A 15,296-nucleotide genomic window follows, 5' to 3' on the forward strand; every position below is an offset into this window, starting at 1 on the left:
AAAATGTGCCTCACAGTTCTACCCGTGGCCCCTCTGTGTCCTCTGGTGCCACGCAGTGCAATGAGATCCTGGCTGGCGGCGGAGGACACAAGTGTTACTGTCACGAGCAGCCCCCCAAGTTACTCTTGTAGCTCAGGAGTCAAAGATGCTGCTTTTGGCTATGAAGATCCTTGGTTCAAATCCCAGCAAGGATAATTGAGCTGTCTTCCATGCCCTCCTCAGCGAAACGACAAGAGTTTAGCAGCAGGCTGCAGAAACTTACACATACGGTGGGGTAGTCATTTAAGATTTGGATCTCCAAGTCAGCCCCTCGGTTCCCCTGTTGACCCTCTAACAGGGGACTATGACTGCAGCATTAGAGGAGGACAACCCATCCTCCCTCCCCTCACAATAAACCCAGCTAGCAATGCCATACTAGGTAAAAGAGGAAACACATTCCTTCCTGACCTCCGCAGTGATCACCCCACACCCTGAAGCATGGAGATTAGACTAACACGCAGAACTACAAGCTTTATCGCTGCTCAGAAAATGTTCCAGTCCCTTTTAAAACCCTGCTATGCTATTTAACTCCATAACTCCCTGTGGCTGACAACACGCCATCTGAGGACGTGTGTCCTTTTGAGGGGTACCCCGTCTACAGTACGCCACTCTCCACACAGGCAAAGCCGGGCAGCTACAGATGCTTAATACAAAGTCCTGATATTCCAGCTCTGAGCCACGCTGAGAATTTTTCCAGCCCTCAGCTTGGCTGACTCTGAGCAGCATGGACATTCATCTCTGGCACTGGAGACGGGAAAGGGGGATCAGGGATGCCAAGCATGTGCAAAAGGGTGCCACTTGTGTGGGGCCAGCACCCGCTGTCGAGGACGCCTGTCGCTGCCCGCAAACGGGGGCACGGTGACCCGAGAGGGTGACCGCTTTCTTTCAAGAAAAATTAGCCAACACTTGCAGTCGAGGCTGCAAAAGTTACTGTTGAGTGAGCGCTGGCGATCGCAGATGCAGGCATTGGGATAAATCGAGTCACTCTTCGTAACCCTTGGGCAAGGCTCTGGCATTATTTGCATAATATATCTATATTTTAAATTATACCCACCCTGGGGATGCCAGTGATATTTGCAAGGGAAAAATAAAATCTCCGAAATGGAATTAAAGTACGGAGAGCAATGCATATAGACGAGAAAGGCTGGGACAGAAATACAAATGGAATATGGCACTAACTAGGGCACGCAGAACTCATCATGTGCTTCACTGCAAATTGCTAGCATGTAAAAATGAACAAGGACAGGCCAAGCTCTGGGATGTGTGAGTTTTGTGCTCCTGAAAGATGCCCACTGTTTGGCCAGGGAGAGAGAAGCAGGAGCACCGTGGGCTGCAGTAACCCCTCGTCGCTATGCCAATGCGCTTCAGCATTGACCTGCGGGGACCACTTCCGGTGCCTGTCAATCCTTGGCTCCTCTGCTCAGTCAGTCAACAAGGGGCCAAATTCTCTGCTGGTGGAAATGGGGAAAAGTCCAGCAAAGTCAATGGCGCTGCATCCATTTACGCCTCAGTTTGCTAATTAGCACCAATTCTGAGCACGGGCTTAGCGAGGCGGCTGCTTCCCCGGGTGGAAGGGGACCGAGGCTGCTCTCAGCCATCAGGTGTCCCGACCAGCCTGGGCTGGACACAAACCAGTGACACGAAGGTGAAAGACTCTGCAACTTGGTCCAACTCCCGCAACCTGTCGCTAATGGTGTCCCAGCTGAACAAGGCGCCCCTCAGCTAGGAGGCTGGCACAGAGCTGGATTGAATCCCAGGGCTTCTAACTCAGAACTGGAGCCTGCAGAGCATGCACCCGGTTGGCAGGACAAAGGAAAGACCATATCGTGAGTTCCGTGGGAGTTTGGCACCTAAGGACCTTCGAGGCTCTGGGCTTGGCAGACTCCGAGACTTCGCTGGCACCACTGATTTTATGTGGAAGGCGCCCAGATGTCACGGTGACAGGATAAAGCCCTAAGTTAAGATGTTCCCCAGTTCACCTGTGGGCTCTCTAACGCTATTACTTCCCATGCTCCGGTTACAGCGGCAACGCAGTGCCCAGCAACTCTCTCCGAGCCGTTGGACCTTGGTGCCGAGCAGAAGGGGAGGAGCATGGGAAGTGGAGAAGCACCAGCTCACCCGAGTTGTCCCGCGTGGGCTCGGCATGGCTCTCCCGGCAGGCTTGGGGATGGGGGAAATGAAGGGGCGAGTGGTGGAGGAATCCTACCCAATGGCGGTGTGCAGAGAGGCGTTATTAGCTGCCGAGCCCTATTAATTATTCCTGAGTCGCTTTGGGGAGAGTCAGGGAGAGAAAGGCTGCCCATGACAAAGGAGGCGGCCAATACAGATTTGACACCCTCTGAGGTCTATCTTGTCAGCGCAAGGCCAACAACAATTAGCACCTAATCCCCTCTGAGCTGGGAAGCCATTACTCACCACGCGATAGCGTTAACAATCAATACCACCACAATGAGCTGGGCAATTAATGAAGCTAAAATCTTACTTCAGAACCTTAATTCTCGCTGTGTGGCTTTAAACGGGAGGCTTTGTGATCGTTATAATTAACTGGTGCTATTCAGCCAGGAGTTAGTCAATGAAACTAATCTGGATTGGAGATGACAAGAGGCACAGTGTGATGGTGTCACCTTTGTTGTCTGACCTCCTGCTTTCCGCTCAGTGATAGCAGATTAGCAGGCGAGGTTGACAGGCAAATGTAATTAACAGCTGAGACCCTGCAGAAGAAGGAAAAAACAGAGATCTGAACCAGTGAAGCCCACAATCGGCTGAGGAGCTTTGGGGATTTCTTTGTGCCTCTTTCCTCCCTCTCTGCTGCGCCTCCCTTTCGGAATAAATTTGCTCCTTGATTAGGCAAGACAAGATGCAGATTTCTGTCCGGCCAAGAAAGGCGTCGGGGACCCTGCATCCCGGACATTGCAAAGGTCCGAGTTATGAATGACTCATCCCGCAAAGCAAACTCACAGGCCATCCAGTGTCTCTCTCCTCCCCTCCCCTCCCCTCTAGCAAAGCCATCCACAGCTGGGAGCATTCCCATTAAAGGCAAAACTAGTCACCATCTGCAGGCAAGTAACGTGGCGCACTGAAGACACGCTCTTTTTCCAGCTTCTTACACCTCTCCGGTAGTTAGAGCAAGGGACTGGGAATCAGGTTCATGCCCAGCTCGGTCACCAATCCCTGGCGCCACCTTGGGCAAGTCCTTAACTTTCCCACGCTTCAGTTGAACTATGTGTAGAATATACCACTCGAGGTCTGATCGGCACCCAGATCTGAGCGCATGGTTAGCCTCGCCTGGGTGCGAGCAGCCCCCGAGTTACGGCATCCTCCCTGGTGCTGTGCTCACCCGTGCATGTCGCTAGGGCTTCTGGGAGCGCATCCACAGCCATTCCTTCCAGCTCAGACACACGGCTCTTGAGGGTATGCACCGCAGCCTCCCCAGAGGTTCCAGCAGAGATCTGGCCCCTGCTGCGCCAGGTGCTGCCCAAAACACACAGTCACTGCCCATCCACTTTACAATCTAAGCAAAGAGTGGGAGGGCAAAGAGAGGGGAGTGGCTTGCCCAGGTGACCCAGCAGGTCACCAGAACCCAGAGTCGCAGGCCAACTTCCGACCCACTAGGTCAGTGCAGCTCTCTGGCATGGACAAACACTGAGAGGTTGCTCTGATGGCTCTCCAGTTCACACGACAGACCCCTCCTTCCTGGAGGTTAATATCTTTTTAACACATTCACGCAACACCAACGAGGGGGGAAAAATGACTTTGAACTCTGCGCTGAATCTCCAAGCTCCTGGAACTCAATTAACATCCATTTGATATCAATAACTATGTTAAGCAGCTCCCTGTTTCTGGATGCGGCTGGCTCCCGGCGTGGCTGGCTCACACACACAAGCCTTTCCCACAGCTTCTGAGCCTGCCTGGCCTCTTCCTTTGAGATGAGAGAGAAAGAAATTGCAAGAGAAACCATGTCGCTTTAATCCCCACCGGGCACGGCGCCCCTGGTTATCTCTTGTTTTCCCCTTAAAGTCGTGTTTCAGCTTGAGCCGAGCCATTGACAAGGAGACACAAAATCCTACTCAAAAGGCTCTGGCAGCTTTTCCAGCTGAGTTGTGGGGAGGGGGTATTGCTAGACCTGGCATACAGAGCTCTTTGTACTGGGACTGCAGGGGGTGGCATCCGGGGAAACTTGAGGAAAGTGAGGAACAAACAGCATTGGGTATGGCCGTGTGGCTGGAGTGCGAGAGACCTGCAAGGTAGCCTCCCTCGCTCTTCCAATGCATCTCAGCCCTGCCCTGCAACTCCCAAGCTTTCCAGTCCTGGCCGCCCTGAGAAAATCACCATGGCTCAGAATCAGGAGGTGGCTTCATGATGTGAATAAACATCTGTTAGGGTCCAGGAATGCCACAGGGGGGGGGGGGGAGAAGGAGGAGGAGGCCAAGGCCCTCCCACTTTTTTACCAACCACAAGGGCGAGTGATGGGGAAGGGGTGGAGACAAGTGAGCGGTGGGGGGCAGGGTCTTGGGTGGAAGAGGAGCAGGGCCTCAGGGGAAGGGTTGGTGCAAGGGTGGGGGGCTCTGGGAGAAGGGGCAGTGTGGGGGTGGGGCCTTGGAGGAATGGGTGGCATGGGGGCGGGGCTTCAGGGAGAAGGGGTGGCACAGGAGGCGGGGCCACAGTTCGGCCTCTGGTGTACCCGCCCACACACAGACTTTTAGAGACCTTCCGCCACTCCTGTTAGGGATTGAGCCTCTCGAATTCATTTCTCCAGTGATCTAACCGACATCTGAACCTAGCTCTCCAGAGACAAGAGATCAGTGCATCAACCTACCGCAGCCTCTAGCCGTTCAGGAGGGAAACGCACTAATTTGCCTCCACTTTTCAAAGGCCCACTGGCACTCAGCGCTCTTTTTACCCGTAGCTTTTCCTAATGCCACATTCCTGTTTTACACAATCCCCTTCCTCTCCCGCCCAAAGCCTCCCGAGATGGATAATCTCATATATTATACATCTAGGAGATGATCCATCTCACAAACCCAGGCAGGCGGGGAAATCTGAAGACGAGGAAGGATTCTGCAATCAAATTATACAGTCGTTAAATCTAAATCAACAGAGAAAATCTGTGGCTTTTTATTATGAGCCAAATTTGCTGGAGCAGATCTTTGTATGTCGCTGCAAAGGGAAATGACTGCACTGGTGAGGATGACTGGTGCGCGAGAGGAAAATTTAAGCATCAAGAAATCAATGTCAGCACCCACTAATGTCGCTTTTGATGGCTAAGCAGCGAGACGTGGCTGAGGAGAACGAGACAGAGGAGGAAGATGGGGTGGTGGAATCTATGGCATTTTACAAATTGATTCTCCGCTTTGTGCGCAGGTAGGGGGATGTTGGGGGCGCTGACCAGCTCCCATTATGCTAGGAAGGATCCACGCGTGATTCACATTCCCTTCCAGAAGGCTGGGCAATTTTCACTGTAATTATTAATCAGTCCTCTGCCATGGTGATCCCCCACATTTCAGAGGCCAATCAGCCACTTGATGTAATCCTGCCACCCCACTCCGGGCCCCCTCTCACTTTGTGTTCGCGGGACCGTCCCTCGGGAGATTTGCCTCTTGGCACTGGCCGGCCAGTGGAAAATGTAATGGTGCATCAAGCAGAGACGACTGGCCGGGCACAGAGATCTCCCCTGTCACCAGCAGCCCCCAGCTCCCTCCCCTCCCTGTCGCAAGACACAGCCCCGAGCAGCCAGATTGAAGCTTGTCTGCATTTTTCACTCCCTTCCCCATGAGAAATTCTGCTGGCAGCAGCAAATTATGCGCAATTACTGAACCCCCCCCCCCCCCACACACACACACGGGCAGCAAGGAGATGCTGTGCCACCGAAGGAGGGGGCCTGGCGATTGACACACGCCATCCACGTGCGGTTGAGTGCTGGCTCGTTGCTCTTTAAAGGGTCATGGCCAAGGTAGAGGAGCCCCAAACATGCTCCTCCAGGAGCCAGGATTTCCTTGCAGTGCCACGGGCCAGCCCTTGGGCTTTGCCCATGGCTGTCTCCTCTCCAGATCTGGGCTGGGCCTGGCAGCATGTGGCCCAGAGGCGTCTGGCGCAAATGGAAGGGCAGCGACCAGCGCTATGCTAATAGCATTGATGCTCCAGCTTCGTAACCTGGCTACGCTCATCCCAGATGAGCAGGCAGAGAAAGGGAGGCAGGCCAGGGACCTCCAGCACTCCCAAGCTGGCTTCCCCGGGGCAAGGCTCTCTGTAGCTCAGAGACGCTCCATAAGGCTGACCCCTGCTGGCTGGCGCTGCGGATGCTGCGTCTGCGAGCAAAGCTGGCTGCGTGGCAAAGGGTGGGAGCCCATTCAGAGAGGGTGGGGGGCAGCTGAGGCCATCAGCAAAAAAAGACCTCAAGCTACAGCTCTGTCCCGCTAGCCCCGTCCATTAGCGCTGTGGGGAGATTCCCACTGGCAGGGGGCAACCTGTTTGAAACCACTTCCAACCCCCTGGGCTGAGAAGTTTGAAGATCCCGAGGCTCCCATCTCGCTTGGAAGATATGATAAGAAAATGGCAGAGAAAAGGAAATCCCAATGAGAGAAGAGGGCGAAAAATGGCCCGGAGCAGGAGAAAGAGAATCTGACGGAGGAAAGGACCCAGCCTGTGTACACTGAGTGCATGTGTCTGTCTGTCCTGCTGGATGAGATGAGCCCTGCTCTGTGTGGGCAAGGGTGTGATCGCTCTTTAACACGCCCCACACAGGATGCCCTTTAGCGAGAGGGTCATATTTTGCTTGTTGCCAGGTCTCCCTTTTCAGTCACGTGGGTTTGAATGACGAGGTTCTTTAAATCCTCTGAGCTCCACGGCCACAGCAGCTTCACAGATTAGGGGCGTTGAATGGAAACATGGGTCAGATTTCCAGGCGCTTGTCATGAAATCGACACTTCCCAGAGTGGTGCTACAGGGCGGCAACAGCCTCTGCGGGTGCCATTGCTGGGGGCATGAGGGCGAGACGTGTCGAGGTGCTACCTTGTCCGTGCTGGGCCCTGCACGCTGGGACATTAGCACTGTACCAGCCCAGCGCTGCACGGCCAAATGACCTAGCAAGATGCAGGCCAGGCTCACGCGCTTTGGGAATATCCAAGAAAAGCTGTCCCGGGTGGCATCCTATAGTGACCCCCCTCCCCCCCAAACATGTGATGTAAGGAACACGTGCCCACGAACAGTCCTTCCTGCACCCTCGTCTCTAGGGCTCCTGCCCAAAGAGGGAATTCCAAGCCCTGGCGTGGCTACGCCTGCCTAGACACACACAGCGAGATGACGCACAGCCAGCCTCAATGAAACCCCGGGCACAGCAAGTGCCTGCAAAAGTAATGACCTCGCTGGAATGACAGAGTGACTGCCCGGGAATGGCTCGGCTGTGTTCAGCTCCCGGAGCTCTGCCTTGGGGGATCCGGAACAGGATTCCGCTGGGCACCTCCAGGATGCCCCCTCCCGGAATCGCATGTCCTGGCCTGGGGCTCTAGCCTGCGTGACACAAGCTGGGCACGCTGGCGGGCAGGTGTGAAAGGAAAGGAAACCGCACCACATGCCCCATTGCAGCCCCAGCAGAGAGGCCAGCATGGAGGCTGAGCCCTCCAGAGGAATGCTGCAGATCCCTGCTGGCAAGGCAAGGAATGGGGGCACCCACACTGCAGGCAGCTAAAGGTCTTTGCTTCCCCAGACTGTGGTTCCAAACCTGGCACTGAGTTACATGAACGAGAATCCGGAGCATGGGGCTGGGAAGCTCTGCCACTCCCTGCTACCCCGCAACACCTCCACTCTTCCTCTAATTCCTACCTGCGCTTCCTCCCACTGGCGCTCACGCGTCACCTTTAGCCGGGCTCCCGTTAAATAGCCCATGAAAGAGAAATCCATTCAGATGTGCATTTCTCCAGGCCGGCACCCAGCAGTCGCTGGCTTCATTATGAGCAGCGCAGTTTGGCTGGTGAGCGAATGCACGGAGGAGCCTTAGGCAAAGTAAAACTTCACTGAAGCATGGCAGCTCAGCAGCTGAGGTGGGGGAAGGCCGGCACCTCCCCTCCGCGTTCTCGTCCCGCGTTCTCTCGGGGCACGGCAAACGAGATGGCATGTGGATCACTCCATCTGAACGGATGGAGTTTAAACTGCCCCCTCCAGACACCATGCCGAGGAAAGACATTAGCCCGGGAAGCAGTGGGGAGAGCAGGCCGTCGTCTGGCGAAAAACACGAGGGAGGTCTCCGAGGGGGGGCGGGGATCAGAGACGGAGAGGAGTGAGACTGGGCCGCAGACCACGGCTTTGAAGGTGGTTAGAAAACCCAGGGCCAGGGGCGCAGTGCCGGGTCGGCTCTGCAGATCAGTCAGCAGGCGACTGGGCAATACGGGCTGCCACTCCATGCCAAGGATCAGTTAGCACCACAAAGAACCGGAGCGGCCAGAGAGAATCAAACCAGTGGCTCCGGGTTATCAGAATGAGACGGGGAAAACAGGGGCCACGTAACCGGCCTGCAGTGACGGTGAGAGCATGCGTGTGTGCGCACCAGGCTCCTCCCACCCCTGCCCCCAGTTGCTGTGACTGCAAGAGAGCCCACAAGCGGGTACGGGGTGGCTGGATCTCCCCTGACCCTGCCCACGTGCTCGCTGCCATCCCGTGCCCAGTGCGGGCGACTGTGCACTCAGATCTGTGCCGGCACGGACTGATCTAGCAGCTGTGGGGTCTGAGGCTCCCCCCATCCCCACCTCCTGCCAACGCTGCCCCTGCTGCGCCTCCGACACCTCCCCCACAACCCTCCATTGGCTTCCATCCTGCCCCCTACTGCTACCCCCTCCGCTCTGCCCCCTCCCTGTGGCTGCCTCAGCTCCTTGGAGAGACTCTCACCTTCTGCCCCAACACCTCCCTCTTCCCCGGCTCGGCCTGGCCGCTCCGGCCCTCCAGCCTCCCTGGGCAGCCGGCTCCAGCAGCATCAGGAGACCGACCATCCCCCTTCACGGGCGCCGGCAAGGCTGCTCCAATGGGGTTGCGGCACATTTCCCAGGCCACAGTCCCCCCCGAGGGATGGGCGACGGCACAGACCCACGAGCTGGCTGAAGTCCCACCACCCAGGCAGAGCTCTGTCCGCGGGCCCGGGGCTGGGCACCGCAGAGAAGAGAGGGCAGCTGGGGGGCGGCACAGGGAGGGGACAGTCAAAGGCCTGGCAGGGGGCCCGCTAAGGGCTCTCACTAAAGGGCTGAGAGGTCTGCCAGTGGGCACAGCAGCAGCATCCGTCAGTGTGTGGGACAGCAGGAGGTGCCCCTATTCCGCACTGCCCAGGGTACTGCAAAATGCCACTACCTGTCTCTGCAGGGTCCTTCGCCTGCCAGCCCCGGCTCTAGGCCACGGCTAAGCCCACCGATAAGCCCGGCCTCTCCAGCTCCCTGGGAAGCAGCCACCCATGGCCAGGCCACCCAGAGCACATCACTCAGGGCGTTTGGCCTCCCGTGCAGGGGGTGCAGCCTGACAGGTGGCTTTCCCCCGCACGCTCACCGTCCCTGGCCTGAGTTCCAAGCCGCTCAGGGCATGGAATGCATGGGGAAGCCAGCCCTAGATTTGTGCCTGGGGGCCATTGACAGGCACCCCAGACGGGCCTGGGACACACAAGACATCACCGAGCTTTATTCCCAGGATTCTGACCCTGTCCCATAGGGAGGGACCTGGCCCCATCACCCCAACCCCAGCTATGTGAACTGCTCCCACTTTGGGACTTGCCCCAGGCCCTACAAACAATATAAACTCCCTACACCTGCAAGGGGCAGCGCGATCCCCATGTGATCCCGTACCCACCATCTGCTGATCACAGCATGAGCATGGCTCTCAGGTGCACCCGCACCCCAGGCCTCTCTCACACAGACTGGCCACGGGTGCAGACCAAGGCAGTACTGGGCCCGTGCACCCCCCAGCATTTGCATGTGCAAAGCGGGGACCTGTATCTACAGATGCACCTTGCTGGAGGGGGAGACAAGAAAATGCATCCGCAAATTGGGGAGCTCTTGGTAAGTTTGGCCTGTGGCTCCACCCTATGGAGATCGACACTTTTTCAAAGCTGTTCCTCAGAGTCCCACAACCCTGAGCATCTGCGCCTGAGTTTTGTGCGTGTTGCCGCCAGCTGCTCCCTGAGCTGAGAATTAGCCAGAGGGATACAAGGAGCAGGATCGGGGTCGGGAGTTAGCAGTGGGCAAGTCTGCTCTGTGCATGCAACATCTGGGCTATGGAGGCCCGGCCCAAAGAGACAGGGGAAGAGATGCAGCCCCTTGGGGAGTGGATCCCGGGTTGATTCTGTGCAGGGGACTGATGGATGCTTCGTGCTAATTCTACCCATCACCCGCAAGAGAAAAACACCCACTGAGGATTTAAGAAGGAGGGTGAGATGGAAACGGCTCTGCTCCTGCCGCAGATCCGCTCCTCACTAGCCAGAGCGGGAGGAGAAGGCCCTCGTGGCTAGCTCCCTGTCCTGCCCTCGCGGCTGCCTTCTGGGCACAGGGCACTTGTGGATCAGTGCTGATCCCAGGCCAGGCACTTGGCAGACAGGGATGTGGTCCCGGAGCTGATGGGCCTGCACTCTAGCCAGGCCCTGGGCAAACGCAGCAGAGGGAGCAGGCCGTATGGCAGTTTGGGGAGAGTAGGAGCCACTCCTTGGGGAGAAGGGCAGGGGAGGAGGAGTGCTTCTCGGAAGAGGGCTGGAGGGGACAGCAGAGGCGTAGGGTACTTCCCCATAATCCACCCTTGTGAATGTTACAAGGGTGTCTCCTGGGTCCCCACCTCTGGATCCACGCTGCTGCTTACTGGGAACCCCAGACAGGCCAGGCCCAACCCCCTGGATCCAAACACTTGCTGGCCAATCTGACCTGTTCTGAAACCCGCAGCTGGGCACCCTCAGGAATGGGCTGCACCGATGGCTGGACCCCAGCAGGGAAGCCAGAAGCAGCTTCTGACCCAAATCTAAGGCCCGTCGGTGCTGTACGGAACTTGTGGGAGGAAGGCATATCCCTGGGCACCTGCACCTTGCACGGGAAGAGCTAACAGCAGGGGCCAGCTCTGTACCAGCCAGCCAGGGGATGGCTGCCCAGCGGGGGTGCGGGGTGAGCCCCAGCCCTTGCCCAGAGCTCAGTGACACAGGTCGTGCTGCCCCCCAGCACTCCCTCTCCAAACCCCGTGTGTCACAGCGAGGGAACAGCTCCAAGGGCCATGGGAGCCTGTCCTACCAACCCCAGGCAGCGAGCGCCGGCTTAGCCCCACCACCGTGAGGCTCAGCACTGCCCCCTGATGGCGCCTGGGCAGCTCCTTCAGCAACAATTCAATGAGGTCAGGGGGAAAAAAACACCCGCTGCCAGCTCCCCCGCCCTGCCGAGCGAGAGGCGCCTGCCAGACAGTTGATGTGACAGGTTTAGGGCTGGCCGGATTTATGGAGCGCTTCGGCTGCGGGAGAAACAGGCTGGCACGGAGACAAGCAAACAGGACCCAGCATCAGCTGCCCCGGGCTGGGCTGGCGCGAGAGGCAGGCACCAGGGCCCAGGAAGGGACGGAGGCAGAGGGACAGGGGGGCAGCTGGGGCTTGGCCGACATGGCAAGGTTGGTCTGGCGTCGCTGTCGGGGAGGAGTGTGGAAAAGCTGCCACCCCCAGCCCGACAGAGCTGTGCAGGCAGCGCCCCCGGGCAGAGCGGGGAACCTGGCACAAAAGCCCATTTGCCCGTCTAGCTTATTCCGCTCAGGCAGGTGGGTTAAGCTCTGGCCAATATAAGCTGCATTTCCAGGGGGGCAAACCTCTTCCAGCCAAGCCTCCAGGGTCGGCAAGGCAAGGCGGCCTCCGAGGCCCTGATGGGGGAGGGGATGGGGCACAACGGGGCAAATCCCACATGACCACAACCTCCCGCAGCCCTTGAACAGCTTCCCGGCCCGGCTGCAGCCCACAGCCTTCAAACCCAGCTGTGGGCTCGGTGCAGGGAGCTGGCAGGATGGAGGCTCCACAGCGCATGTCCATCCGTGCCATGGAGTGCCGCACGGCTTGCCGGAGGCCCCCGTTCCACCCCACAGGTGCTGGGCACTGCGCCCTGGCGAGGGAAAGCCGCATGAAGGCCCAGCCAGAAGAGAGGGGATGGGCAGCGGGGCTGGGGACAGCAGGAGGGGAGGGCTCTGGTTTACGCTGGCTGCTCTATACAGCAGATGCTGCTTTCAGAGCTGAGCTTCCCGCAGAGCAGAGTCATCTGTGTGTGGCGAGCGATCAGTAACGGCAGCCACAGCTCTCCCTGCACCTTGTCCTCACAGCTGGGATCAGAGCGCAACCAGCCAGAGCCCAAGGGCACAGACCCCCAGGGCACAGAGCTGGGCTCTGCAGCTGTCCCGGCCTCCCGCTGGATCTGGGTTAATATTGGGAAGGGGCTTTAAGTGGGGGGGGGGCAGGTAACAGGGTGTCAGAGCGGGCCTTGGACTGGCTTTGAATAATGGGGACGCGTCCAGAGGCTAGGGTGATGGGCAGTAACTCCTTTCTCTACAACTGTATTGCTGGCCTTGCAGGATCTGTGGATCCCTTTGCACCGGCCTCCTGTGCCCAGAGCATTGTGCCCTTGCCCTGCTGTAGTCCTGAGGGAGCACAGGGCTCCCTGTCCCAAAGACACAGACAGACGCTGCACTCAGACGCAGGGCCTGATCCTGAGCACCCGCAGCCCTGGCTCCTGCAGCCTGCTGGGCTCCCACTCCCAGGCTGTCACCCCACTGGTCTGCACAGGCACTGCCAAGCAGACCATCCAGACCTGGCTCGCACGAAACCACGGCCCTGAGCCCCTGAGAGATCACAGCAGCGGGGCTGTTAGCCCTGGCAAGTAACGTTCTGCCCACCCAGTATCCCCCTGCAGCTTCAGTGAGACAAACGCTTCTTCCCTCCTTGTCCCAAACTACTGCACAGAGCATGGCTGCCCGCTGTTAAACAGCTGCCGCAACCCGGCCCCGAGGCGGCTGCATCTCAGCACTGGGTAGGTGATCCCTGGACAAACAGTTGCCAACCCCCACCCCTGTAGCAGCTGCATCTCAGCACTGGGTGGGCCACCCCCGTATAGAAAACTGCTGTATTTCATCCTAGAGGTGACTGCATGGGGGTGAGGGAATCCTTGTGCAACATCAGCTGTGTTCCGCCCCAGAGGTGGCTGCATTTCAGTACCGGGTAAGTGACCCTTACATACAGAGCTGTTACATTCCACCCCAGAGAAGGCTGCATTTCAGCACAGGGTGACATGATCCCTGTATATCCGAGCCTCACTGGGGGGCACTGGGAGTCTTGATTTAGGTTTGTAAAGCGCTTTGCGATCGGGGCTGAAAGGTGCTCGAGAAGAGCAGAGTAACACCATCACAGCACACCATGTCTGACGTCCTCCCAAAGCGGGAGCTGTGCATGGACCTGGAGAGGGAAATTCCAGCCTGACCCCCATCGTCAATCACTCGGCTTCGTCCTGAAGCCTGGGGTTCCTTGGGTGAGCTGCTGCGAGTACCTGGGGTCAGCTCCGGCCTCAGGCAAGTATCGCAGGTTTGCTCTGAGCAGGGCTGGGCGAGGGGTCTGTCTCAGGCACCCCCCCCCCAGGCCACAAGTGCCAACTTTTGTTGGTGCTGGTGGGTGCTCGCACCCCCCCGCCCCTGGCCCCGCCCTGACTCCGCCCCCTCCCTGCCCCTATTGGACCCCTCCCCAAATCCCCCCCCAGCCCTGCCTCTTCCCCGAGTGCGCCATGTTCCTCCTCCTCCTCCCCCCTCCCAGCTGTTTCATGGCGCAAGCGCTGGGAGGGACGGGGGAGAAGCAGGATGCGGTGGCGTGCGCAGGGGAGGCGGCGGAGGTGAGCTGGGGCAGGGGAACTGCCGGTGGGTGCAGAGCACCTACCAATTTTTCCCTGTGGGTGCTCCAGCCCCGGAGCACCCATGGAGTCGGCACCTATGCCCCAGGTGTCATTTCAAGGACCCCTCTCCCAGCTCCTTTCTTACCTCTGGGTTCCTCTGCCTGTTTGGCCAGTTTGCGCAGGGCAGCAGCGAAGCTGGAGGAAGGCGCTGACTGGACTGACAAGGAGCTGTTGGCCGCCGGGCTGCCATTGGGCACAAGGGAGCCATTGAGAGGAGAAGGGGTCAGGGGGCTGACGGTGGCCGTGGTCCGGGTCGCGGTGGAGAGCATTCCTAGTGAAGGTGACTTTGGCTCATGGCTCATGCCTGAAACAACGAAAAGAACAATCCAGATCACCGGGAGAGCAGGCGCTCGAGTCAAGCGAGAGTCGCTACCGCACGCAGGGACAGAGGCCAGGGGCAGACGACAGCAGTCGGCAGCCTGGCACGGCAGCCAAGCATGACACCGGCCCCCGGGCAGCCACCCACCCCTGGCACCCATGCAGGGCTTGCCAGCCGCAGATCTCAAAGAGCTCTGTAAAGGCAGCACCCCCATTTACTGAGGGGGAGACAAGGGACAGGGAAGGGGACACGACTGCCCTAAAGTTGCCCACAAAATTGAAGCCAAGTCTCCCAGCTCCCTGGTCACCAGCCACAGCTGCCCAATGCCCAGCAAGGCTAGCCCTGGGCGGTAGTGGGGGAACGGGTGTCTGTCTTAAGGGAGCTGCCCAGGCCCATGCCCGGCGGTTGCCCAGCAGGGCTGGGAGCCTCCTCTCTCTCCTGGCCTCGGCTGCAGATGCCCCCGCTTGCGCCCCCAAACTTGGATCAGCAGAAGGGGGCAACCAAGTACAACCACCAAAGCTCACCATCCACCCAGGCCATCTGCCTCCCCGGTCTCTCTGGGTGCTACACGGCGCTCCCACTCCAGCATCTGGGCATCTCCCACTTGAGTTACCCTCCCAACGCACCCCTCCAGAGGGGCACACTGCCCCCATCTGACAGAGACGATGGGCCCGAGGCCCAGAGCTCGTGAGGTTTCTAACTTCCCTGGGAACCTAGGGAAAGTGACTCAGCCAAGGAACCTGTGGTGGGGCCAGGAATTGAACCCAGACCCCACCCCAATCCCCCTTGAGTGCTCCAGCCACTGGACCATCCTATCCACTCACACAGAACTGTATCAAAGACTCCATACGTCAACAGCATCCCAGCTCCAAAAGGAGCCCGCCTGCCACTTCAATACCGATACAAGCCCAGCTGACCCAGTGCGTTACGAGCGCCCGACCCTTCCCTTACGCTGCAGATCCCCAGGAGGAGACTGCCTTATGAACGAGCCCATCTGGGGGATGTCGCGGGCAGCCTTGCGAGGGGAA

The 15,296-nt window shown here is 58.4% G+C and overlaps 1 protein-coding gene across 4 annotated transcripts in view; it reads right to left on the reverse strand.

Moving 5' to 3' along the window:
• Positions 1–15,296, reverse strand: part of GSE1 (Gse1 coiled-coil protein) — a 370,501-nt gene that overhangs the window by 41,114 nt on the left and 314,091 nt on the right. For 3 of the 4 annotated variants that reach the window (XM_048870547.2, XM_048870546.2, XM_048870549.2), the window contains one exon: positions 14,035–14,253. The exons of the other annotated variant lie outside the window; for it this stretch is intronic. In XM_048870547.2, coding sequence (XP_048726504.2) covers positions 14,035–14,253 — 219 coding nt within the window. The remainder of the gene's footprint in view (positions 1–14,034; positions 14,254–15,296) is intronic. 4 annotated transcript variants of the gene reach the window in all.

The sequence above is a fragment of the Caretta caretta genome, chromosome 12, assembly GCF_965140235.1.
Source record: "Caretta caretta isolate rCarCar2 chromosome 12, rCarCar1.hap1, whole genome shotgun sequence".
Taxonomy (NCBI): Eukaryota; Metazoa; Chordata; order Testudines; family Cheloniidae; genus Caretta; species Caretta caretta.